Raw genomic sequence first — 24,833 nt, 5'->3', positions numbered from 1 at the left:
CAATGCAGGTCAACTCAACTTTAGAAGAGGTAATAGCTGCAACAGACGGAATGTCAGATAAAGAGTACAGGATATATATGCTTCAGATGATCTGGAGTCTCAAGGAAGACATGAGACAGCAAAATCAGACAATGAAAGATCACATTGACAAACAAATCCAGGAAGTAAAAGATCAATTTCACAGGGAGATAGAGGTAATAAAAAACAAACAAATTGAAATCCTGGAAATGCAGGAATCATTAAACCAACTTAAAAACTCAATTGAGAATACTAACAGCAGATTAGATCACTTAGAAGAGAGAACATCAGACAATGAAGACAAAGTATTTCAACTGGAAAAGAACATAGACAGCTCAGCAAGTCTGCTAAGAAACCATGAGCAGAACATCCAAGAATTATGGGACAATATCAAAAGACCAAATTTAAGAGTCATTGGGATACAGGAAGGCACAGAGCTCCAAACTAAAGGAATAAACAGACTATTCAGTGAGATTATACAAGAAAACTTCCCAGACTTGAAGAATGAGACAGAATCACAAATCCTAGAAGCCTACAGGACGCCGAATGTGCAAAATCATAAGAGATCCACACCTAGACACATTATAATGAAGATGTCCAACATACAGAATAAGGAGAGAATTTTAAAAGCTGCAAGAGAAAGAAAGCAGATTACATTTAGGGGCAAACCAATCAGGATAACAGCTGATCTCTCAACACAGACCCTGAAAGCTAGAAGATCCTGGAATAACATATTTCAAACACTGAAAGAAAATGGGTTCCAACCAAGAATCGTGTATCCGGCGAAATTAAGCTTCAGGATAGAAGATGAAATTAAAACCTTCCATGATAAACAAAAGTTAAAAGAATTCGCAGCTAGAAAACCATCTCTTCAAAAAATCCTTGGCAAAACATTACAGGAAGAGGAAATGGAAAATAACACTGAAAACCAACAATGGGAGATAGGACAGTAAAGGGGGAAAAATAGTCAAAGAGGATAACAAATCAGGTTTAGAAACATCAATAAACAAATATGGCTAGAAGAACAAATTATATCTCAATAATAACCCTAAATGTTAATGGCTTAAATTCACCAATTAAGAGACACAGGCTAGTAGAATGGATCACAAAAGAAGACCCAACAATATGCTGCCTACAGGAGACGCATCTGATAGAAAAAGATATTCATAGACTGAAGGTGAAAGGTTGGGAAAAATCATACCACTCATATGGAATGCGGAAACAAGCAGGAGTGTCCATACTCATATCTAATAAAATAGATTTCAAACCAAAGTTAATCAAAAGGGATAAAGAAGGACACTTCATACTGCTCAAGGGAACCATACACCAACAAGACATAACAATCATAAATATATATGCCCCAAATAATGGTGCGGCTGTGTTTATCAAGCAAACTCTCCTCAAGTTCAAGAGTCTAATAGACCACCATACAATAATCATGGGAGACTTCAACACACCTCTCTCACCACTGGACAGATCTTACAAACAAAAGTTAAATAAAGAAACTATAGAACTCAATAACACAATTAACAACCTAGACTTAATTGACATATATAGACTATACCACCCCAAATCAAGTAGTTACACTTTTTTCTCAGCAGCACATGGAACCTTCTCAAAAATAGACCATATATTATGTCACAGGGCAACTCTTAGACAATATAAAGGGGTAGAGATAATACCATGCATCTTATCTGATCATAATGGAATAAAACTGAAAATCAACGATAAAAGAATGAAGGAAAAATCAAGCATCACTTGGAGAATGAACAATAGGTTGCTGAATGATCAATGGGTTTTAGAAGACATCAAGGAGGAAATTAAAAAATTCCTAGAGTTAAATGAAAACACAGACACAACATATCGGAATCTATGGGACACATTGAAAGCAGTTCTAAGAGGAAAATTCATTGCTTGGAGTTCATTCCTCAAAAAAAGAAAAAACCAACAAATAAATGATCTCATACTTCATCTCAAAATCCTAGAAAAAGAAGAGCAAAACAACAGCAAAAGAAGTAGAAGGCAAGAAATAATTAAAATCAGAGCTGAAATAAATGAAATTGAAACAAAAGAAACAATTGAAAAAATTGACAGGACTAAAAGTTGGTTCTTTGAAAAAATAAATAAAATTGACAGACCCTTAGCCATGTTAACGAAGAGAAGAAGAGAGAGAACTCAAATTACTAACATACGGGATGAAAAAGGTAATATCACAACAGACACTTCAGAAATACAGAAGATAATCAGAAATTATTTTGAATCCTTATACTCCAATAAAATAGAAGATAGTGAAGGCATAGATAAATTCCTTAAGTCTTATGACCTGCCCAGATTGAGTCAGGAGGATATAGACAACCTAAACAGACCAATAACAATAGAGGAAATAGAAGAAACCATCAAAAGATTACCAACTAAGAAAAGCCCAGGACCGGATGGGTATACAGCAGAGTTTTACAAAACCTTTAAAGAGGAACTAACACCAATACTTTTCAAGCTATTTCAGGAAATAGAAAAAGAGGGAGAACTTCCAAATTCATTCTACGAGGCCAACATCACCCTGATTCCGAAACCAGACAAAGACACTTCAAAGAAAGAAAACTACAGACCAATATCTCTAATGAACCTTGACGCAAAAATCCTCAATAAAATTCTGGCGAATCGGATTCAAATACATATCAAAAAAATTATACATCATGATCAAGTAGGATTCATCCCTGGGATGCAAGGCTGGTTCAATATACGGAAATCAATAAATGTTATTCACCACATCAACAGACTTAAAAATAAGAACCATATGATCATCTCGATAGATGCAGAAAAAGCATTCGACAAAGTACAGCATCCCTTTATGTTCAAAACTCTAGAAAAATTAGGGATAACTGGAACATACCTCAACATTGTAAAAGCAATCTACGATAAGCCACAGGCCAGCATCATTCTGAATGGAGAAAAATTGAAGGCATTCCCTCTAAGATCTGGTACAAGACAGGGATGCCCTCTCTCACCACTTCTGTTCAACATAGTCCTCGAAACACTGGCCAGAGCAATTAGACAGACAAAAGAAATTAAAGGCATAAAAATAGGAAAAGAAGAACTTAAATTATCACTATTTGCAGATGATATGATCCTATACCTAGCAGACCCAAAAGGGTCTACAAAGAAGCTATTAGAGCTAATAAATGAATTCAGCAAAGTGGCAGGATATAAGATCAACACGCATAAATCAAAGGCATTCCTGTATATCAGTGACAAATCCTCTGAAACGGAAATGAGGACAACTACTCCATTCACAATATCCCCCCAAAAAATAAAATACTTGGGAATCAACCTAACAAAAGAGGTGAAAGATTTATATAATGAAAATTATAGAACCCTAAAGAAAGATATAGAAGAAGACCTTAGAAGATGGAAAAATATACCCTGCTCATGGATAGGTAGAACTAACATCATCAAAATGGCGATATTACCAAAAGTTCTCTATAAGTTCAATGCAATGCCAATCAAAATCCCAATGGAACTTCTTGTAGAAATAGATAAAAGAATCATGAAATTCATATGGAATAATAAAAGACCCAGAATAGCAAAAACAATGCTAAGCAGGAAGAGTGAATCAGGCGGTATAGCGATACCAGACTTCAAACTATACTACAGAGCAATAGTAACAAAAACAGCATGGTACTGGTACCAAAACAGGCGGGTGGACCAATGGTACAGAATAGAGGACACAGAAACCAATCCACAAAACTACAACTATCTTATATTTGATAAAGGGGCTAAAAGCATGCAATGGAGGAAGGATAGCATCTTCAACAAATGGTGCTGGGAAAACTGGAAATCCATTTGCATCAAAATGAATCTGAACCCCTATCTCTCGCCATGCACAAAAGTTAACTCAAAATGGATTAAGGAGCTTGATATTAAATCAGAGACATGGCATCTGATAGAAGAAAAAGTTGGTTATGATCTACATACGGTGGGATCGGGCCCCAAATTCCTCAATAGGACACCCATAGCGCAAGAGTTAATAACTAGAATCAACAAATGGGACTTACTCAAACTAAAAAGTTTTTTCTCAGCAAAAGAAACAATAAGAGAGATAAACAGGGAGCCTACATCCTGGGAACAAATCTTTAATCCACACACTTCAGATAGAGCCCTAATAACCAGAATATACAAAGAACTCAAAAAATTAGACAATAAGATAACAAATAACCCAATCAATAAATGGGCCAAGGACCTGAACAGACAGTTCTCAGAGGAGGACATACAATCAATCAATAAATACATGAAAAAATGCTCACCATCGCTAGCAGTTAGAGAAATGCAAATCAAAACTACCCTAAGATACCACCTCACTCCAGTAAGATTGGCAGCCATTAGGAAGTCAAACAACAATAAGTGCTGGAGAGGATGCGGGGAAAAGGGCACTCTTGTTCATTGCTGGTGGGACTGCAAATTAGTGCAGCCAATTTGGAAAGCAGTATGGAGATTTCTTGGAAAGCTGGGAATGGAACCACCATTTGACCCAGCTATTCCCCTTCTCGGTCTATTCCCTAAAGACCTAATAAGAGCATGTTACAGAGACACTGCTACAACAATGTTCATAGCAACACAATTCACTATAGCAAGATTATGGAATCAGCCTAGATGCCCTTCAATAGATGAATGGATAAAAAAAATGTGGCATTTATACACAATGGAGTATTACTCTGCATTAAGGAACGACAAAATCATAGAATCATAGAATTGGAGGGAAATGGATGGCATTAGAGCAGATTATGCTAAGTGAAGCTAGTCAATCGTTAAAAAACAAATACCAAATGACTCCTTTGATATAAGGGGAGTAAACAAGGACAGGGCAAGGACGAAGAGCTTGAGAAGAAGATTTACATTAAACAGGGATGAGAAAAGGGGGGGAGGGGAGGGGAGGGGAGGGGGGATAGTAGAGAATAGGACAGACAGCAGAATACATCAGACACTAGAAAGGCAATATGTCAATCAATGGAAGGGTAACTGATGTGAAACAGCAATCTGTATACGGGGTAAAGTTGGGAGTTCATAACCCACTTGAATCAAACTGTGAAAGATGATGTATTAAGAACTGTGTAATGTTTTGAACGACCAACAATAAAAAAAAAAAAAAAAAAAAAAAAAAAAAAAGTCAATTAATGTATTTTATTGTATTCATCATTCTATAGAAAAAAAATCCTATGATCCACATAGAATATGCAGAAGGTATCCAAAAAAATAAGACTCTCAATAACAGAACTCAGGACATTCTTTTTAACATGATAAATGTAAATCTCCAGGCCTAAAAGGCAGCATGACCAGGGAAGCAAGAAAGGTGAAGTTGCTGCTTTACTATAACTATTTTCCACTGTAGGAAAAGTACTGATTAATTTAAATGAAAAGAGAAACTCAAAAATGAGAAAGATCATGATGATACCCTTGTAATTTATACCTAAAAACAAAAAAAGAGTATGCTCAAAACTATTCAATAAGAACATTCAATAAATTAACATTCAACAAAATAATAACAACAACAAAAGAATAGGAACTGGGATCAGATAATCAGAAAGCTTGGTTTGGGGAGATGAGATCAGGTAACCATGTAGCTTGTTGGAAATCTTAAGCAAAATTTTGAAACATTCAGTAGGAATTCTAGCATAAATCTTTTATTTATACATTTGTTTGTTCACTTGCACTGGGGATTGAACCCAGGATCCTAGCCATGTACTCTATCCTGGCCTCTGAATCTGAATCTTTTATAATAAATCTGCTATTTCTGAAAATCACATAAGAAAAATATGTTCCATATTTAAAAATGAAATGAAAATGTAAATAATTGAACTTTATTCAACCTACCACTGTTAACATTTTGGTATTTTATGTGCTATATATAAATATAGTTAGAAATTTATAGATTTGGATATAGTATAAGGTGGAATCATACTACACAGAAAAACACCTAAATATATAATTTCCTGATTAAAATGAATTTGAATTTTAGAAATCTTGAATCATTTTGCCAAATGTGTCTCAGAAAACTTGTACTACTTTGTTCTTGGGTGAGAAATAACATTTCTCATTTCAACCAGTGGTTTTCAGGGGGAATTCCCTTTGTGTTTTGAGATCTATCATTTTTAACTTCTATCATATTTCCACCAAAATCCTCCTTGGACATCTTTCAATAATAGAGGAGATAAAACCTAAGTCTCAAGAGCTTTCAGTCTAGAAGATGGATTTTGAAGCCGCCTTCTTTTTTGCAATTTGTTTATTAAATCATCATTAGAAAAAAAATCCTCATGTTCAAGAGAACATTAATACAATAACAGAAACACCAAAGCAAAAAAAAAAAAAAAACCCAAAAACCTAGCAATACATTTAAGAAGAAAAATATATGAGTATACCAAAGGGAAAAAAGTAAAGGATGCAAAACAGAACTGAGCAAATGAAAAGACTACCATATTCATGGACAGTAAAATTCTACATGGTGAGGACATCCATTCTCCCTAAGCCAGTAACCTAGTTTAACATTATATTAATGGAAGCATCATGTTCTCAGGTATAGATAGGTTGATTTAAAACCTGTTATGGAAAAATAGTGTGAGATAGGTCCTACTTATGCCCTCCCAACCCAGTCTCCAGCGGGCTGAGACACCATGACAAACACGACTACATCTTAAAAAACACAACTTTTGTCTCCCAGTTCTTTCTGAGCCATTCCACCCACTCCAGAGGCTTTAGCTGCCCTGTAGTCACTGTTTCCTGAATCTTTATCCTCACTTTAAACCTCTCCTCTGAGTTCTAGAGCCAATATTCACTTGCCAGTTGGCCTTCCCCACATGTGGATGCAGAGACTTGAACATTGTGCTCACATTTCATCCCATCTTAGTCATTATCCCTTCCCTCAAATTTAGTTTACACTCAGCTCCTTTCTAGCTGTTGCCCAGAAAACTTGGAAGTAGACTCCCATTTCCACTCTAGGCATAACAAATAAGCACCAAATTCTACTCCTGATTCTGTTTTTGTGTCCCCGCACCCACACTGCCCAGCTCTCCCTTGAGTCCTTCTGCATTCTCCTTTCACCACACACCTTTTCAGGTAATGTACAACTTTTTACTGACCCTTCATTATTTACATGCTGTGTAAGAAGTGGGTGATGCTCACTTTTATGTGGACACTAGTATATCTTTTGAATTTGGGAGAGAAATATTACTATGTACTTTAATTTGTAAGTGATTTGCCAACAGTGGGCACATGAAATTTAAGGCGTTGGAATGGTGCTAGGGGTTGAAATGCAAAAGCACCCTGTTGTGAGTTGTCTGAACACATTTCATTGGTCAGCTCAAACAGGAATATTCACCTGTGTATGTTGCTGTTTGTAGTTCCATTAACCTGCATGTTTTGTGGCTTTCACATCTTGACTTCTGTTGCTTCATATTCATGAGAATTCAGATAGAAGATATAACAGTGAAGTTCAACCTGGTAACAATCTGGTTTTGTCATTTCCTATTTCTTTATTGCCCTGTTCTATGCTGCACATGTGGCTTAATTCAACTAACACATTATCCCTAGTATGTGTTTATGTTTTCAGACTGGATTCAGCTCTTTTCAGGAGTAGAATCGTATTCATCCTGTTCTTGCTAGGAAAAAAAGAATAGTTATGTATCTGTAAGAATTCTTTAATAGTATTTTTTTAATTACAAGACAGAGTGTCACTAATTTGCAGAGGCTAGCTTTGAACTTGGCAGTTTACCTGCCTCAGCCTCCCAAATTGCTAGGATTACAGGTGTGCACCACCACACACAACATAAGTTGCATCTTACCTAAGATACTTGTTCACACACAAGAGTGAGCTCCATATTTCTTTTCTGACCCAGGGTAGAAGGCTTGGGCTAAAGAGACATGTACCATTACAGGGGATGGTGTCCTTCGAGGACATGTCCGTGGACTTCACCTGGGAGGAGTGGCAGGACCTGGATGATGCTCAGAGGATCCTCTACAGGGATGTGATGCTGGAGACCTACAGAAGCCTGGTGTCCTTGGGTGAGTAAAATGCCCTGGTAATCTTACTAGAAGCATTTTCTTTGTCAGCAAATACAGGAATCATTTTTAAGTTTTAATATTACTATTATGTGTTTTTAACTGATATAGTAATTGCACATGTTTATGGGGTAGAGTGTGACATTTCAATACAGGTATATAGTGTGTAATGATCAGATCAGGGTAATTGGCAAGTTCATCACTCACATATATATCACTTCTTTATATTGGGATCATTTAAAATTCTTTTTTTTTAGAGAGAGAATGAGAGAGGAGAGAGAGAGAGAGAGAATTTTTAATATTTATTTTTTAGTTCTCAGAGGACACAACATGTTTGTTGGTATGTGGTGCTGAGGATCGAACCCGGGCCGCACGCATGCCAGGCGAGCGCGCTACCGCTTGAGCCACATCCCCAGCCCCATTTAAAATTCTTTTTACTATCTTTTTTTTAATTTTTATTTTTAGTTATAGATAGATACAATACCTTTGTTTTATTTATTTTTATTTGGTGCTGAGTTTTGAACCCAGTGCCTTAAGCATGATAGGTAGACACTCTACTACTGAGCCACAATTCCAGCCCTTTACTAGCTATTTTGAAATGTTCATTTAATTGTTGTCAACTATAGTTGTTCTTCTATGCTACAGAATATTAGAAGTTATTCCTCCTATCCTAAAGCACCCCTGAACATACTAACCCACCTTCTTTCCCCTGTACCCTTCCCATGCTCTGGTAAACACAGTTCTCTCCACACATGTGAGAATATGCAGGATTTGTTTTGTTCCTCCTGACTAATTTTAGTTAACATGATGTTTCTTAGTTACATTCATGTTGCTACAAATGATGGAATTTTGTTTTCTAAATGTGTATGTGTACCGAGATTTCTTTATCCTTTTATCTGTCCATGCATACCGAAGTTGATCCTCATCATGGCTTTTGTGAATAGTACTGCAATAAAAGTGCTAAGCATAGTTTCAGCCACGCAACCAGCACGATAGCTTCATAATAGAGGTTCGAAGCATAAAAATTAACTAGTGAGTTTTAAAATTAAAGAGACATAATTCTCATTTTCTTATTTGCCCAGCCCAGAGACAGCTCCTCCTAGCTCCTGCCTCCAGCCACATAATGTGATGGTGAGGTTAACATGAGAGGCCAGGGAGAGAGAGGGAACATGCCAGCTTTTATTGGGGAACCAATAATTCAAGGGAAAATTCCATCCAGTGAAGGTCGAGGGGTCCAAGGTAAGGGTCAGTGATTGGTCTTCGGATCAGTGGTCAGGCATACCCTCCATACGGACAAGCCCTCGCCCCTGGGACAGGGTGGGGAAGGCTCTGACACAGTTTTGTCTAAGCACCTCTCATCCAGCCAGGGAGGTAACTCAAATCACCTGCCAGAATGGCTTCCCACAATAGTTTTCTCTTCAAAGCACTGGGTTCGCCTCCTTTGGCTATGGGCAACTGACTGTATCATGTGATAGTTCCATTTCTAATTTTTTGAGGAAACTTCCTACTGGTTTTCATAGCTTTTCTCCTCTTTCTCATTCCCACCCACAGCATGGGAGAGCACTTCTTCCTCTGTATCCTACAGGCCGGTGTTACATTGTATCATTTTGATAATAGCCACGCTGACTGCAGACTGCAGGCTGCAGGCTGCAAAGCATTAATTCCTCCTCTGGGTTCTGATTAGAGACCTGGAGGTTTAGTCATATACTTGTGGATTGTTTGTGTCGTCTTTTGAGAATGCCTATTCTGGTCATCTGTTTAGTTTTTAATTGGTTTATTTCTCTGCTCTTGAGTTCCTCATATATTCCAAAATTTAATGTTTTGGGGGTAAATGGTAAATATTTTCTGCATTAGATGCATTGACTATACACTTCTAATTGTTTTTTTGTCAGAAGCCTTTTAGTTTGACATAATCTTTTGTTGTTGTTTTTGTTTTGGTGCTGGGGATTGAATTTGGGGACAATTGACCACTGAGCCATATCCTCAGCCCTATTTTGTATTTTATTTAGAGATAGGATCTCACTGAGTTGCTTAGCACCTTGCTGTTGCCGAGGTGAGGCTGGCTTTAAACTCGGAATCCTTCTGCCTCAACCTCCTGAGCTGCTGGGATTACAGGCATGCACCACTGCGCTCAGCCTACTTTGATATAATCTAATTTATCATTTTTTGCTATTTTTATCTGTGCTTTTGGGATCATGTCAAAAAAAAATTTTTGTGTAGGGCTTGCTGGTTCATGCCTTAGTCCCAGCATTCAGGAGGATAAAGTGGAAGAGTCAGTCCAGCCCAGGAGTTTTGAGACCAGCCTGTGCAAACATAACAAGATCCCATATCAAAAAACAAAAACTTTGCTTTGATCAATGTCCTGAAGTGAAATCCCCTGTTTTCCCTTTGCAGTTTCATAATTTCAAGTCTTAATATTGAAATTTTTAATATATTTTGTGTTGATTTCTTTATGTGGTGAGAGGTGGGGTCTAATATCTTCCATTGTCTCGTGGATGTCCAGTTTTCCGAGCATTTACTAAAGAAAGCTTCCTTTCTCAATATATGCTTATGCTGCCCCTCGTGAAAATCAGTTGGCTGTAAATATATAGATTTACTATTGGTTTCTCTCATGTTCCATTGGCCTATTTGTCTTTTCTTATGCCAGTATCCTGATGTATTTGTTATTGTCACTTTGTGGTGTGTTTTGAAGACAGCTTTTATTCTAATTCCAGATTTGTTCATTTTGTTCATAATTGCTTTTACTATTCAGGAACTTTTGCGCATTCATATAAAGTTTAGAACTCTTTTTTTCCAGTAAATGCTCTCCCAATTTATAACAGTGGTTTGTCCTTCTCTGCGCATGTGTGCGCACACGCGCACATGTTTGTCTTTAATTTCTTTCACTATTTCATAATTTTCACATAGAGATTCATCAATTGCTTGGTAAAATTTATTCTAAATGTTTTATTTTTCAGTATCGATTATGAATGGGATTGTTTTCTTGTTTTTTAATCTCAGCAATTTCATTATTGTATTTTAAAAACTACAGATTTTTATGTTGATTTTGTTCCCTGAAATAATACTGAATTCATTTATTTATTCTAACTTTTTTTTGTTGGAATCTTTAGGTTTTCCTGTAAATACAAAATCATGTCATTTGTCTATAAGGACAGTTTGACCTCTTTTCTGATCTGCATGCCCTTTATTTTGTTCACTTGTCTTATTTCCAGTACTATGTTAAATAATTGTGGTAAAAGTAGACCCTTTTCTTACTACATATTTTAGAGGAAACAATTTTAGGTTTTCTCCATTCATTAAGATGTAGGCTGGGGCTGGAGTTGTAGCTCAGTGGCAGAGCATTTGCCTAGCATGTGTGAGGCACTGGGTTTGACTCTCAGGACCAAACAAAAATAAATAATGAATTGGGGCTGGGTATATGGCTCAAGCTGTAGCACGCTTGCCTGGCATGTGTGCGGCCCGGGTTTGATCCTCAGTACCACATACAAACAAAGATGTTGTGTCTGGCGAAAACTAAAAAATAAATATTAAAAAATTCTCTCTCTCTCTCTCTCTCTCTCTCTCTAAAAAAAAATAAAATACAATGAATAAATAAATAATGAATAAATAAAATAAAGGTATTGTGTCCATTAAAGAAATAAAAAGATGTAGGCCGTGGGTTTGTCATATTTAGTCCCTATGGCACTAAGGTATATTCCTTCTAAGTTTTTGAGAGTTGTATTAATAAAAAAGATGTTGAATTTTATGATCTTCCTTTTTGTGTCTGTTGAGATATGCATATTGTTTTGTGGGGGTTTTTTTGCTACCCCCAAGTCTCCTCTCTGCCCCTCCCTCCCCTTTGCCCAAAGTTCCTCCATTCTTCCCATGCCCACCCACGTCCTGCCCCATTATGGATGAGCATCCCCTTATCAGAGAGAACATTCAGTCTTTGGGTTTTGGGGGTTGGCTTACTTCGATTAGTATGATATTCTCCAACTCTATCCATTTACTTGCAAATGCCATAATTTTATTATCTTTTAATGCTGAGAATGTTCCATTCTGTATGTATACCACACTTTCTTTATCCATTCATCTATTGAAGGGCATCTAAGTTGCTTCCATAGTTAAGCTACTGTGAATTGAGCTGCTATAAATGTTGCATGGCTGCATCACTATAGTATGCTCATTTTAAGTCCTTTGGATATAGACCCAGGAGTGGTATAGATAGCTTGGCCAAATGGTGGTTCCATTCCCAGTTTTTTAAGGAACCTCCTTACTGCTTTCCAGAGTGGTTACACCAATTTGCAGTGCCACCAGCAACGTATGAGTGTACCTTTTCCCTCACATCCTTGCCAACACTTATTGTTGCTTGTGCATATAGTTTTAATTCTCCATTCTGTTGATATGATAAATTACATTTATGGATTTGCATATATTGAGCCAGTGTTGCATCCTTGGGATAAGTCACTTATGATCACAGTGTATGATCTTGTGTCCTCTTTAATTTTTTTAACTTTTTGTTGAGAATTGCATTCATGTTCATCTCCTTGGATTATTGGTCTTTAGTTTTGGGTTTTTTTGTTGTTGTTGTTGCTGTTTGTTTATTTTTGTTGTTGTGTCTTTTGATATCAAGGGTAATGTTGTTCTAATTTATTGAGTTTGGAGGGTTCCCTCCCTTTCAAGACTTGGGAATAACTTTAGAATTCACGTTAGTTCTTCTTTAAAAGTTGACACAATTTACCAGTGAAGCTCTCCAGTCCTTCCTGGGCTTTACTTTGTAGGGAGCTTTTTTATTTGGGATTTAGTCTCATTGTGAATTATTAGTCTGTTCAGATTTTGTATGTCTTCGTAGTTCAATTTTGGTAGGTTGTATGTCCAGCAATTTATCCATATTTTCCAGGTTTTCAATTGGTGTATAGTTGCTAATAGTCCTCTGTGTTTCTGTGATTTCACTTTAAATGTGTTCTTTGTCATGTCTATGGTAATTTATTTGAATCTTCTTTCTTCCTTGGTTAGCTTAGCTAAAAATTTGTCAGTTTCATTTATCTTAGAAAAGAAAAGAAAAACTTTGTTTTATTGGTCCTTTGTGTTCTTTTTTTGTCTGTTTTATTTTCAGTCTCAATTTTTTTTTATCTTTGCTCACACTTTTCTTCCTACTAAATTTGAATTTGGTTTGTTTTTCCTTTTCTGATTCCTTGCATTGCAACACTAGGTTGTTTATTTGAAATTTTTGTTTTGTTTTGTATGGATGTAGGAACTTATTGTTGTAAACTTACCCTTTAGTGGCATTTTTGCTCCATAGTACTGATTTTGTACCCATAGGTTTTGGCTACTGTGTTTTTCAAATTCATTTATCTCAATAAATTTTAAAATTTGTATTTTAATTTCTTTCTTACCAATCAGTCATTTAAAGAATATTTAGTTCCACATATTGGTAAAATTTCTAATGTGTATTTTATTGTCAACATCTGGTTTTTTCCATCATAGTCAGAGAAGGACACATAGCATGATTTTAAATTTTTTTTAATTTGTAGAGACTTATTTTGTCTCCTAACATTTGATCTACCCTAGAGAACATTCAATATGCTTATAAGAAAAATGTATATCTTTCAGCCATTGAGTGAGATGCTCTGGAAGTGTCTGTAGGTTCAGTTTGTCTGTGGCCTGGTTTAACACCAGTATTTCTTTGCTCCTTGATTACCTAGACGACCTGACTGTTGAAGTCCTCATGTATACTGTATTAGCATCTGCTTCTCCTTTTAGATCTAGTAATGTGTGCATTATAAATGATTGCTCCAACATGGGGTGTATGTGTCCTTACAGTTGCTGATTCCTTTATCACTGTGCAGTGCATTCTATAATTCAGATTTGATTTAATATGCTTTGTGTGATGCAAGTATAGGTGTATCTTCCTCCAGGTGGTTCCTATTTGCAGAGCATATCCTTCTCCACTCCTTCACTTTCAGTCCCTGTGCTCTGCCCTCGTGAAGTGGTTTTCTTTTAGGCAGCATATCATTGCATCTAGTTTTCTTTTTATCCCTTCAGTCATCTCTTGGGAAATTTCTTTTTCTTACACATTCAGGGTTATTACTGATATGTACAGACTTACTCCTGTCATTGTTATTTTCTTTCCTGGTTGTTTTGAATATCCGTTTCATTTCTTCCTCTTTGGTTAATTCTCATTTGGTGATTTTCTGTATTGATAGGGATTTATTCTTTTTCTTTGTCTGCTCTGTACTCTGTGTGTCTTGATGGTAGTTATCATCCTTTCACTTCTAGTGTAGGACTCCTCCTCCCTTAAGCACTTTCGTACATGTGATGATTAAGAATTCCCTCAACTTTTGCTTGTCTTGGAAAGTCTTTCTTCCTTATTTCTGAAGGATAGCTTTTCTGGGTACATAGTCTTGGCTAGCATTTTTTCTCCCAGAACTTTCAATGTTATCCTGTGAGGTTTCTGTTGAGAATCTACTGCTTCTCTAATGGGGGTCTCTATTTATTTATTTATTTTTTTGTAGGTAACTTGATGTTTTTCTCTTGCAGTTTTCACAGTTCCCTTTGTCTTATGGTTTTGACAGTTTTACTATAACATGACACAAAGGACCATTTTTGCTAAAATTTATAAGGGAGCTTCCTGGACTGAATGCCCATATGTTTCCCAGATTAAAAAGTTTGACAAGTTGTTTCATTGCATATATTTTTTATATGTCTGTCTATTCTCTGTCTGGAATACCTATAATGCAAATTTTTGCTTTCTTTATGATGACCAAAAGTCTTAAAGGCATTCTTCATTTTTCTTAACTTTTTCTTTTTAAGATCCGACATGATTATTTTAAAATACCTGTCTTCAAGATCAGAAACTGATTCTTCTTTCTAATCAATTATGCTGTTTAGGCTTTTAGCTGACTTGTTTGCTTATGTTTTTCTCTTTCTTCTTTCTAATTTTATTGAGTTTTTTATCTCCCCTGATTTCTGATTGGTTCTTTTTTATTTCATCTATGTCTTTGTCCAATTTCTTCTACATATCATAAGGTTTGTTTCTAACTTCTTTGTATTGTCCATCTGTATTCTTCTGTCTCCTCAGTTTTCTTAAAAATCATTCCTTGAATTCTCTCTCCAGCTGTTTAATTCTGCCCTAGTACATTGTTCCAGACCATAATAATGTGAGTGAGATGCTCTCACAAAGTGTTTAGATCAGTCCCATCATTGCACAGCTCCTGAAAGGCTATGTCATCCCTAAGTGCACCTGACAAGCAGCCTGACACAAATCTTTCATTGTTTTCTGTTAACAGGGCACTGCGTTGCAAAACCTGAGGTGATCTTCAAGCTGGAGCAAGGGGCTGGACCGTGGACAGCAGGGGAAGCCTCACACCAGCGCCTCCCAGGTCAGTCAGTGCATGCTGCGCAGGGAGACCAGAAGGAGAGCCCCACAGATACCAGCCATGTTGAGCTGTTTTCATCTGTGTTTCCTCAGGTCCAAATTCTGAGGAAGCAGGTCTTGTGCTTCAGCCCCTTCCTTTGTACAGTCTCCAAGGAGTGCTCTCTCATGTACACCCATGTTTATGTTCTCATAATGTATGCTTCATTAAATTTTCCCAAACCCCCAACCCCCATATGGATCTTGACATTTTTTAATTGGTTACTTTTCTTTCCTCCAGTTTCATAGCCTACTATTTCAGGCATTTTATTCACATTATTTTTTTAGCACTTGCTAGTTGATCGCTTTATAAAGTGTTTTTTAAACTCTGGGGATATCAACATTAATGAAACAAATGTGTCTTCTCTTTACATTTTGTTGAGGAAAAAAAATATAACACATGTATATAATACTTGGCAGTAAGAGCCACAAAGAATATTTTATTAGGATGAGAGAAAGAAAAACATGTTGTTATGATTTTAGAAACGTAAAGAGAAGAAAGTTTTAAGGAAATTGTCATCCCTTGGGCTCATTTTGAGATGATGTTTTCCAAGTTTGGTATATAAAACATAGGTAGATGTAAAATCTAGATTTTGAGACTGGTCATGAGTATAATGGAGATACAGATTTGGAAATCAATAGCCTAATGCTAATATTTACATCATAGTTATTCAGGTTGTCACCTAAGGAATGGATAAGAAAATCAGAAGAGAGGTCCAAGGCTGGAGCCTTGTGCACCACGTCAGGATTCATGAGGTGAGGAACACCCAGCATAAAAGTATGCGAATTGATAGTCCTGGACTGGGAGGACAACCGGGAGACCTTGGGTCTGCAGGCCAAGGGAATCAGAAACTTCATGTTGAAAGGCTTCAGTGTCTGTTGGGAAATGGAATTTTACTTAGCCTTTACCCTTCATTCTGTGGAAATCATTCAAAGACAATATATTTGTACAGGAGACTCTCTTTTCTGTGAAAGTAGAAGACGGCTGAACCTCCAAACACAAAAGCCTACAGAAGCAGTGAGCTGCCAGCTAGGGTACATGTGCCTGGGACTGGGAGAGGATGCCATTAGTGTTGAGCCAGAAAGGCAGTAGCAACAACTGATACAAACAACATACATTTCAAAGATGGCAAGTTCAGCTTGGTTTACTGAGCCAAATCCTTTATATTCCAGCAAGAAGATGGATTGGAGCTTCCTGAGAAACATAGATACATTATTAGGAATTAAGTGGAAGCTGTCTTTAGTGTGGGAAGGGTAACTTGAATTCTTAAAACCTCACAGGTTTCTACTACATTACATTAGGGAAAAGTAAAAACTAAAACATACAGATAGCAGTTCTTTCCTAAACTATATTCCTGCTCAGGTGAGAGACAGATCAGCCATGCCTGCATGATGTAAGTAGCTAACCCAAGAAAACTTGGCCACTACAAACCTGAAAGAGAAACACAGCAGGGTGGGATTATATCTACAAATATTGTAAGAAAGAACTAGAGAAAAAGAGCAGAACAAATAACAGATGAAACCAGTGAAACCTTCAGCTAGGCACTCGGTGAGTCTTTTAACCAAATATCTTCTTACATTTCAGAAGAATAAAGTAACCTCAAGCAACAAAGTAACATGATAGATACTAAAATTATTAATTATAATTTTTACATTCATTAGGGCCAAAACACTCATAAATCAACACAGTTATTTTGCAGTTTCATGTCATTGGGATAAGAAGGCACTTCTTTGTGTTTGAATTTCATAGCAAATGCTCATGTGTTTTTCATGGATATTGTTCTTTTTTGTATCATTTTAGATGTCCAGAAAGTGAATGGCCTGAATGAGACCAGCCAGGAAAAGCAAGAGAGGCATTTCTGGCAAATTGTACTCCCCAACAGCAGCAACCTCAACTGAGGAGAGGTTCACATTAGGAACAAGGTTTAACTTGAGCTCAAAGCAGGTTTTAAGTCCGGCTCCAAAGAGTGGGCCAGAGGGGCTTAATGTGTGGCAGAAGGAGCTTCTCCCTAGCAAGCCTGAGGAGGTGCAGGATGGAGAGGAGCCTAGTGGTCTTAACATTCCTGAGAAGCCCCCAAGGCATCCTGATCAAAGAAGTCTACTAAAGGTTCAAAGTAGGCAGCAACAGTGCCATCAATGTGGACAGGGGAAATCCTTCACAGTGAAAGCATTGTGGACACTGAAGAGGCTTCATGTGGGAGAGGCCTCCAGCACACTCAGTGGAGGTGGAAAAACCCTGGATAAGGTGGCACTTACTACCCAAGAGATGACTCAGGTAAGAGAGAAAACTTCAGAATGTAATATGTGTGGGGAAACTTTCTGTAAAAACTCTAAAGTCAGTGCACATAAGAAAATACAGAGAAGACTGAAATGTGATGAATGTAGTGGTGGCAAGAAGCTATTGGTTAAGAAGCCATACCTTACGAAACTCCACAGGTCACAATCAGAATCAGAGGGAAAGCCTCATACATTCAATGAACGTGAGAACTTTTGTCAGAAGACAGGACCTACTGGGCACCAGAGGACTCACAGAAGAGCAAGACCCTTTGAAGGTTACGAATATGGAAAGCACTTTCCCCAGAAGTCACACCTCAGCAGGCATCAGGGAACTCCCACAGGGCAGAAGCCCTATGAGTGCAATATGTGTGGGAAATCGTTTTCCCAGAAGTCCCACCTCAGCAGGCACCAGGGCACACACACAGGCGAGAAACCCTATGGGTGTAAGGAATGCTGGAAGACGTTCTACCACAAGTCGTCCCTCACGATTCATCAGAGAACTCACACAGGTGAGAAGCCCTATGTGTGTAAGAAGTGCAGGAAAAGCTTCTACTGTAAGTCAGATCTCACTGTGCATCAGAAGACTCACACAGGTGAGAAGCCCTATGCGTGTGAAACCTGCAGGAAGACTTTCTACTCTAAGTCACACCTCACGGTGCACCAGAGAATTTACAGGGGTGACAAGCCTTATGCCTGTAAGGAATTCAGGAAGACTTTCAACCACAAGTCTAACCTCACCGTGCACCAGAGAACGCACACAGGTGAGAAGCCCTATGAGTGTGATGTGTGCAGGAAAACCTTTTATCAAAAGTCCCACCTCAGCACGCACCAGGGAACTCACACAGATGAGAAGCCTTATGAGTGTGAGCACTGCAGGAAGGCTTTCCTTCACAAGTCATCCCTCACTGTGCGTCAGAAAACTCACTCAGGCAGCAAGCCGTACAGCTGTGAAGAGTGCAGGAAGACATTCCTGCATAAGTCTTCCCTCACCGTCCATCAGAGGGCTCACACAGGCCACAAGCCCTATGTCTGTGAGGACTGCAGGAAGGCTTTCTACTGCAAGTCACACCTCACTGTGCATCGGAGAACCCACACAGGTGAGAAGCCCCATGAATGTGGCGAGTGTGAAAAAGCCTTTCACCAGAAGTCATACCTCAGCAGGCATCAGATGACTCACCAGAATGAGAAGCAGTATGAATGTCAAGAATGCAGGAAAACTTTCTACCTTAAGTCATCCTTCACTGTCCATCAGAGAACACACCTGGGGAAGACGGCACGAATATGATGTATATGGAGAGCTCTTCCACCAGGCATCAGAAAATGCACATAGGGGAATCCTCTATGAGCAAGTGTGGGGACAGAGTTAGTGAAAAGGCACGTCAGCAGATGCCAGGGACGCCAGAGAGAGAAGTCCCCTCAGCAGGCTCTGTGGTCCCCAGAATCCAGTTCTCTCTGGGGTGCTCAGCCTCAGGCGGGCACCTCTCCTGTGTGGGCCCTGGAGCTGAGTTGCACAGCAGAATGTGTACCTGTGGCAGTCATTCCCCACAGCCCAGCCCAGCCTAGCTCAGAACTTCCATCAAGTTCTGCTCCCTGAGTTATCATGCATCTTGGGCCTCATGTGAGCATGAATACCAGCTGGCTGGCCTTGAGAGCCAGAGATAGAGGCACTGGGACTTAAGAGACATGTAATTTATTGGAGAGAGCAGAGGTCTTTCTACTTGTATCCCAGAATGCTCCATTCTTATTTCACATGAGCAAGAAATACTCTGTTGGACCAGTGCATGAGCTATTTGCATTTCATTGCAAACCCACTGAAGTTAATTCACTTTATAAAGTTTCTAAGAGAAGTTACCTCTTTTTTATTGCAAAAATTCCCACATGAGAGAAACCTGTACTGTCACCTTTGATTCCCAAGTCAGTTTATGGAAAATAGGACCAATCATATGGAAAAGTAACAAATTGAGAATGTCTTATCAGGCAGGTTACTTTCATGAACACTTTATGAATAAAGTAAATCTTCGTACATTTCTTTAACTTGTAAAAGCTTTTAACACACCTTCTGACTTTTTATGTATAAACTTTGTAATGAAGGAAAATTATCAGTATCTGTAATTTGTATGTTAATTTTCCAATGAAAGTGTTGAATATAGTATTGGAGATTATTTTAAAATATTTGACTATACGCCAGAAAATACTGCCTGTCAGAGGTTCTTATCACTATGTACAGAGTTACTGCAGTTGGAAGGAGGCAAGCAGGTGGCATAGCAAGATCTCAAAACAAAGAGGCAGATGGGTGCTGACTGGACTTGCATCAGGAATGCCATAGAGACTGCTCAGGGCCTTGCTGAGTTACTGTGGCTGCCTTTGAACTTGCAATTTTCCTTCCTTGGCCTCCTCAGCAGCTGGGATTACAGGAAGGCCTGTGCCACCTCACCCAGCCAGGGGGGTCTCTCACATTTCCACTGTCCCTAAACTCCGGGTCCCACTGCTCTCCTTCATTTCCTGAAAGTTAATAAGACTGCTCTGGAAGGCAGGCAGATCTAAGTCCATCAGAAAGCCCCCTGAAGCATTCCTAGTCCCATCCTCACCACCCTCATGCCAGGGTCAGGAGATCAGACAGTGTGAATGAAAAGGCCTTGGACTTGCATCCAGATTTTTTTTTTAAAGAGAGAGAGTGAGAGAGAAAGAGGGACAGGGGGAGAGAGAGAGAGAGAATTTTAATATTTATTTATTTTTTCTTAGTTTTTGGCGGACACAACATCTTTGTTGGTATGTGGTGCTGAGGATCGAACCCAGGCTGCACGCATGCCAGGCGAGCGCGCTACCGCTTGAGCCACATCCCCAGCCCCCTTGCATCCAGCTTTGGGCTCTGGAGAAGGGACCAGGGAAACTGAAGCCTCAAAGAAACAGTGCCCATACTGTTATCCACATTGGACCTTACTGACTTTGGAGGATCCACTTGAGTCTCCTTCCCTGGGCACTGCCTGAGAGGCACTCAGCCCAGCTCAGCTGCTGTCCTGTACCTTTTTCACAGGCAGTCCTTGATCTCCATGAGGAGAGCAGGCTGGTGTCATGTGCAGGGCCAGTGCTCACAGTGGGCAGGCTGATAGGGTGTCTGTGAGTCTCAGGGAGGAGGTTCCAAGCCCTGAGACCTGAGGGCAGACTGGGATCATGTGCAGGCCCAGCACTCACAGTGAGCAGGCTTGTGTGGTGTCTGTGAGGCTCAGGGAGGGTGTTCCAAGCCCTGAGACCTGAGGGCAGGCTAGTGTTATGTACAGGCCCAGCGATCACAGTGGGCAGGCTGGTGGGGTATCTGTGAGGCTCAGGGAAAAGGTTCCAAGCCCTGAGACCTGAGGGCTCTGTACAGGCTCCCTAACAATAAGGATCCTTTCCTGACTTCTGCCGCATTGCCCCCAGTCACCTCCACCATGGGTCCCAGCCACACCTCACTCAAGTCACCATGAGCCAGCTCGCCCTGCTCCTGCCCAGTTCTGTGCTGGAGGCATCTCTCCTAGCCACAGCAGAAGGGAAGAGCTGAAGGAGAAAGCTCACCTCCTTTCTTAATCTGGAGGCCTCTTCCCACCTCAAGGCCCTCACCTGCTGCTGCTTTTTCTTCTGGACTGCCTGGGGTTCATCCCTAGGGGACCCAGGTTGAGGTGCTCCATAACCATGGTCAGAGAAAAGGTAATGAAAATTCCCTGCACTGGTTAGCACTTGACCCTTGACTGTGGGCCCTAGATAAGTGGGTGAGCCAGGTGCAGTGATGCTCCCAGATCCAGCACTCAGAGTGTCACCTCAGGCTGTGGCCTGGTCTCTCCAGCCTGACCTCATCTGGAACCTGTGATGTGAACTCACACCTGCCTCACGGTGTCACAGCCCTGAAAGTACCAATAGCAAGCTCTCTCACATGCTCTCCCGCCTAAACCTAGTGCACACGCCATGCCTGCACATCAGGTTCATCAAATACCCATTTTCCAGATGAGAATCAGAGACCTAACAGAAGACAGTGAATTCCCTCCCCTAGGGGTACATCCCATCTCAGCTATGTTCACCCCATACCCTGGCACCACTAACTACAGTCCCTCCTCTGAGCTCTCGTGGTGTGTGCAGGGCCCAGGAAGGCACAGCCATGGTAGGAGAGGGGCAGGGTGTCCCAGGCAGGATAAATGGCCCCTGCTGTCCTCACCCCAAACAATCTTCAGAAGCAGGCCCTGAGGCCATGTTCAACTTCACCTCCTGAGGGAGTTTGCAGAACAAAACACTCCCTCTCCACTCAGAAGGTGCTCTCCAAAAGGGCCTGTTCTCACTGAGGGGGCTGAGCTGAGATTTTACTCTTTGACATGGAAATTTTTAACATCTGGTCAGGAAGGATCCACTAAGCATGCATGACCTCACAGATACTCTCATAAAACATCTGATGATTGCATTGATTATATCGCTGCTAACGGGTCATCAGTGTAACAGTCCTGGGATGGTTACTCAGCAAGTCACCTGAGAAATGACCAGTTGGACCCTTGTGCTGATGCCTGTATGGAGCAACCTGCCAGCATGTCCTCCTCAGGTGGCCCTCACAGGTGGAGGGGCCAGTGCAGGAAGCATACGCAGACACTCTGTTTTCCCACTGCAGGCTTGTACACAATGGCTGGTGCCCCCCAAGGAGAGGATTGTGCCCTGTGGATCCTGCCCCTGGGTTTCTGGCACTCCCTCTTCCACTCACTCATTCTGCAGATACTCTCTGCCCTGCTTTGAGCCCAGCACTGTGCTTCCCTAGCCATCCTGACCCCTGTGAGCTTCCCAGGTGAGCTCAGGCCCACTGTGTGAAGGAGGAAGTATGGCCCTGGGGTAGGCAGGGAAGGTGGGCACCAAGAATCACTCATTTTATTGCGTGGGAGGTTCACAATTTCAGGAAATGTCAGAGATTGATCAAACTGGTGTATAGATTTAACTCCATCCCTAGGAAATCCCAGAGAGGCTTTTTGGTTTTATTATTGCAGACTTTTACGAGTTAATTTTACAATCCATATTACTCCATGATGGCCAGTAACAAGTGTTGTCAAGGATGTGCAGACGGCGAGATCCTTGGGGTTTGGGAATGGGAATGGGGGCACTGTGAGCACCGCTGTGGAGCTCCAGGTGGTTTGACAGGCAGTTGCCCTGTAAGCAGGCAGCTCCTCGGTTGGACTGCATCCTGGTTGATGGAAAGGGCAGGCACACCTAGAGCCTGGGAACACTGTGAACAGCAGAACTCTTCAAGCAGCCCGCAGTGGACGTTTTCCAGGGGTTCATGAGTTGAACAGGTGAGTTTATTCCATCCCGGAGGGAACCTGAAGTCTGTCAGCCAAAGGAGAAACTAAATGGTCCACCACAAGGTGGGCTCCTTCAGCTGACAGACTTCAGCTTCCTCTGGGTTGGAATAAAGACCCTCCATGTGAATAGACCATAGTGGGTGGGTGGCTGGGCTGACTGTGGGTTTCACATCCAAGGCTGTGATGATTGGCTTGTGGATATATATACACATACATATTTGTTTCTTTTTTTCTCATTTTTAGTGACAGTTTTCCTTGACTTTTGAAGATTAAGGAATTTTGTTTGTTGGTTTTGCTTTTGATTGCTTGTTTCTCTTATTTCACTTTCCTTCTATTGCTAACAGCCAAATTCTATTCTCTCTTTCTCCCTTTGCTTTTTTCTATTTTTTAAATTATTCTTTGTAGCATCACCTGCTACATATTCTCTACTTTTTATCTTTTCACATTTTGAACATTCTAAACTTTCTTTTACTTTCCTATCACATTTTATTTTCTCATAATAAACTGTGTTTTAAAAACCTTATAGAATCATTTGGTTTATGTACCTTCTGCCCCCACCATTTATTTGCAGTTATTAGTATGGTATTTGGCACCGAATGAATGGGGAAAAAATGTAGTGGGTTTTATTTAGCCATAAAGAAGAATGAAATTATGCCATTTGCAGGAAAATGGATGGAACTTGAGAACATTATGTTAAGCAAAATAAACCAGACTCAATGTCACATGTTGTCTCTCATCTGTGGATGAGAGGAAGAGGGAAAAGAAAGGTGGGAGAGGGCAGAGATCTCATGAAAATCAAAGGGAGATCATGGAACATAGGAAAGGGACACATAAGGGAGGAGGAAAGGGAAACAGAAATACTGGGTGATAATGGCCAAATTGTATTATTGTGTCATGTGCATATATGGATATGTAAGAGCAAATCCCACCATTATATGCAACTGTAATGCACCAATTAAAAAATATAAAGATGAAGAATTTAAATCATGAAAAAAATAAAGTGACAATAAATTTCACTTCTCTAGACTTTATTTCATATTCATCTTTTGGATATATTTTCTCTTTAACATATGGCTTTGATGATAGGTAGGCAGATGTAGATTTACATGATAGGTAGGCAGATGTAGATTTAGGTAAAATACGGGTATAAATGTAGATATGTAGACACTGGTGATGTTGGGCTCCTCAGCTTCTGGGTAGCATGAATCTGAGGCTGGGCCTGGCATTTTCATTTCCCAACCAGGTATCTTTATTTTCCACACAGAATCTTCCTGCCTGCCTCCTAAAGAACTGGAGGAGTTTTCTCTGGTCTCTGCTGTGTGTGGGTACTGAATGTCCCCCACAGGCCCATAGGTTTGGTCCTGCGTGGCCCTAAGGAGAAGAAGTGGACACCTTAACGGGGCCTCACCCAAGGTCTTTGGTTATTGGGGGCTGCCTGGTAGGATCCAGCCCACTACTCCTACTCTTTCTTTCTATGTCCTGGTGATGAGATGGGCAGCTGGCTCGAAGTAGTGTCCACACACCACAGTCATGGTGACCAGCCAGTCTTCTCTCAGGGCATGTCGATGGTCTCAGATGTTTTGCTGTGGTGATGAAAAGGTGATGAACACAGTCACATTCACAGTGTGGACAGTCCGTCCTTGGCCTGAGGATGGTGTAGGTGTCCTTCCAGCTGTCTATCTAATCCTAGCCCAACTTATGATGATGGCAACTGCAACCCGCCTGTCAGACTGTCTGCCTGTCCCATCCAGCCCAGGCATGCTGCAGCCCCTGTCTCTGCACCTGAGTTCCTA

The 24,833-nt window shown here is 40.0% G+C and overlaps 1 protein-coding gene across 5 annotated transcripts in view; it reads left to right on the top strand.

Moving 5' to 3' along the window:
- The window catches only part of LOC144376241 (zinc finger protein 809-like), a 44,953-nt gene extending 20,897 nt beyond the window's left edge, over positions 1-24,056 (top strand). For 4 of the 5 annotated variants that reach the window (XM_078043137.1, XM_078043138.1, XM_078043140.1 and 1 more), the window contains 4 exons: positions 7,941-8,067; positions 15,333-15,425; positions 16,125-16,213; positions 17,259-24,056. In XM_078043137.1, the coding sequence (XP_077899263.1) occupies positions 17,283-19,019 (1,737 nt within the window). In that variant the 5' untranslated portion in view covers positions 7,941-8,067; positions 15,333-15,425; positions 16,125-16,213; positions 17,259-17,282 and the 3' untranslated portion in view covers positions 19,020-24,056. Of the gene's footprint in view, positions 1-7,940; positions 8,068-15,332; positions 15,426-16,124; positions 16,220-17,258 lie in introns of those variants that run through there. The other variant, XM_078043141.1, reaches the window with a different exon arrangement.
- Positions 24,057-24,833: the final 777 nt, after the last annotated feature.

The sequence above is a fragment of the Ictidomys tridecemlineatus genome, chromosome 3 (assembly GCF_052094955.1).
Source record: "Ictidomys tridecemlineatus isolate mIctTri1 chromosome 3, mIctTri1.hap1, whole genome shotgun sequence".
NCBI classification, from domain to species: domain Eukaryota; kingdom Metazoa; phylum Chordata; class Mammalia; order Rodentia; family Sciuridae; genus Ictidomys; species Ictidomys tridecemlineatus.
This window is presented reverse-complemented; position numbering and strand designations above follow the sequence as displayed.